This window comes from Ziziphus jujuba, chromosome 4 (genome assembly GCF_031755915.1).
Source record: "Ziziphus jujuba cultivar Dongzao chromosome 4, ASM3175591v1".
NCBI lineage: Eukaryota > Viridiplantae > Streptophyta > Magnoliopsida > Rosales > Rhamnaceae > Ziziphus > Ziziphus jujuba.
Genome location: NC_083382.1, coordinates 4,978,513 through 4,981,341, shown reverse-complemented (window position 1 = coordinate 4,981,341; position 2,829 = coordinate 4,978,513). Strand labels below are relative to the sequence as shown.

At 30.7% G+C, this 2,829-nt stretch overlaps 1 protein-coding gene across 1 annotated transcript; it reads right to left on the bottom strand.

Annotated features, from left to right (window-relative positions):
- Positions 1-1,146: 1,146 nt before the first annotated feature.
- On the bottom strand, positions 1,147-2,300 carry LOC132803485 (sesquiterpene synthase 2-like). Its single transcript, XM_060816637.1, has 2 exons — positions 1,980-2,300; positions 1,147-1,615 (listed from the first exon to the last, which is right to left on the bottom strand). The coding sequence occupies exons 1-2, from the start codon at positions 2,269-2,271 to the stop codon at positions 1,449-1,451; spliced, it is 459 nt and encodes a 152-aa protein (XP_060672620.1). The 5' UTR covers positions 2,272-2,300; the 3' UTR covers positions 1,147-1,448.
- Between the last annotated feature and the right edge of the window lie 529 nt (positions 2,301-2,829).

Here is a 2,829-nt window from a genome sequence, read left to right as displayed (position 1 = left end):
CTTAGGGGAGATGCTGCCAGATTTTTTTTGGAAGGTTCGGTAAGGTTTCCCTGGGATCAGGACTTGTCTAGGGTTCCGGTGAGAAATTTCTGACGGGTCCTCACAGTAATCCCCTCACCCATGAATAGAAAGGAGGCCATTATGAGAGCATAATAAGTAGCACTTACTTCCCCATTGGATATGTAATCCTCCACCCTTGGAGTGTACTTATTATGAAACCAACCAACTTCTACAAAATAGGCTTGGACTAATTCTTTCATCTAAACTCATAAAAAAAAAAAATTATATAGTAAAAAAATAACATTTGTGGTATATAAGCATAACAGAACATGAAAATCATCGTAAACAAATAAATTTTGCTCAAATAAACAAAGGTTTATTTTTATCCCTTTAAGAAGTTATAAGAATATTTTTTTCTTTAATCTCCCTCTTCCATTTAAAGATCTTGATTATTAAATAATTTAAATAAAAAAGAAAAAAGATAAACTCAAGATTAATTGGGCTTATTGCTTATTTTGCATAAGCTAAACCATAGGATCTTCCTTCCTTGTCAATATGCTCCTCCAATTGACTATAAGTATCCAAAATTTTCTGATATATCAATTTCATGTAATCTGGAAGAACATCTTTGGCATTAATATCCCACATGAGAATCATTAATTAACAAAATATAACATCTTATCATATTTAAAGATCATAATTTTTACTAAAATGAATAAATAAATTGAAGATGATGGATTGGAAAAAAAAAAATACTACATCAACAAAATTCTAACCAATTCATATATGGGCTAAAAGAATAAGTTAAATCTAATTATATTACCTTATGACTGCTTCCGTAAAGAGTTTGATTTCCTTGTATGTACCATGAGCGTCAAAGGTATCATCTATGATGGAAACCATGGCTATTACTTTGGTAACTAACTCTCTTGCAAGGGAATATTTGGGTTCAAAAACATTGCACAAATCCAAAAGTATAATTCTACCAGTCTGTCTCTTGCATAAGGCAACTTCCTTTTAAAGTCCAAGTTTTTCCACCACCTAATTAAATCACGTATATAACACAACCATAATAATTTTCAGTAACATAAATATTTATAATATATAATAGCTATTTTGAATTAAATATACTAATTAAGTGGCAACATTAAAAACTCAATCTCTCTATAATATTGTCCTGGTCACATCTGAAGGATTTTATAAACAAAATACTAGAGATACTTTCAATTTGCTTTAGACATGCCTTGAAAGGTTGGCTACTTCCTTTTGAAGCAATGCTTGTAAAACATTAAAATCCAACTGTGCCAACTTCAACAAAGTTTCGCTGTGGGAATTTTCTTTAGGATAGAAAGAGATGTAATGTCTTGTCTCTGACCTCGGTATGTTTTTACGGATGGACTAGTTAAAGGCGAAGATGACCTTTCTAACAAGGTCGAAGTTCATATTACTCAGCTCTGACTGAAGATGAGTGGTGGTGAAAGTAGGGCTTCATCAAGAATTTCTTCCCCATGCATGCGAAGGTGTGCTGCCTCATACAAACTTAGCATGGAAGGAATATCAACAGTTAAGGATGCCTTAAACTCGCCATCTCCATCCTTGAACTTGTTAAATACATCTTTCATAAAATAAACAACAAAAAATCCAATTGATCTTAAGATGGTAAACCAACCAAAACCAATTTATATATAAACTTTCAAAAGCTCAATAGAAAATAGTAGTTTTGATTATGTGAAAATATATAATTAATTATATATAGGTAGTTTGTCTATGTTTTTTTTTTATGTCTAAATCTTGTTTTTATCCTCTTTTTTCTTTTTATCATTGCTTTAATCCTCCATAAAAAAAAAAAAATTACTTACGCCAAAAAAAAAAACAATAATAATGATGATGATGATAATAACAATAATAAATCTAAGCACATATAAAAAAAAAATTTAAAAAAAAAACATGAATTGAAGTGTATAGAGACAAAAACATACCACACGAAATATAATAACCATGTTGCCTAAACCAAAGTGAAATAGTGTAAAGGCCATCATCCTCTTCATCATGAAATCCATAAGAGTTATAGATCTTTTCTAATACTTCACTAATCTCCCTCTCAAAATGGTAAGACACACCTAAACGTTGGATTGCATCAATCAACTCCAACTTTTGCAAAGGTTTTTTCTGAGAATATTTCATTACCAACCCTTTAACTTCTTCCTTCAGTTCTTCAATCTGTTGCTGCATTTTTTCGATGTGCTCCTTTTGCTGCAAGGGCATATACATATTGGTTAATTATTATTATGGGTACCAAGCTGTGTAACTTGTTTATAACATATTATTATTTTATTGGTTTATATTGAGTTACACGTATCTCTTTTAACTTTTATTTATATTTGGATTATATTAGTTTTCAACTTATCAAATAATATAAACATGTTTTTTATTTTTTAATGAATGTATAACAAGAAATGCATTTTAATCATCTCATATGGTAAACAGGTAGATGGCTACAGCACTACTAGTTATTATTTATCACAATTGACGAAATATATATATGTGTGTGTGTGTGTGTGTGTGTGTGTGTGTGTGTGTGTGTGTTAGTAATTTAATTGTCCGACTCGAGTTATGTCTATAAACAAGTAAATCTATAAAGGGTTATTAAGAGTCAATTATTTTTATGGGATGAAATAATCACCCCAAATGGTGGGATGAAAATCTGCAGAGGGACGGTTTTTATTTTGGTTAAAGGCTTCAGGAGCTGCTGAAGCTTGGATCGACATTTTGTTTTAAACGATGTGGAAAATGAGTTGCCTATCTGCTTAATTAGCGTGTGATTATAAT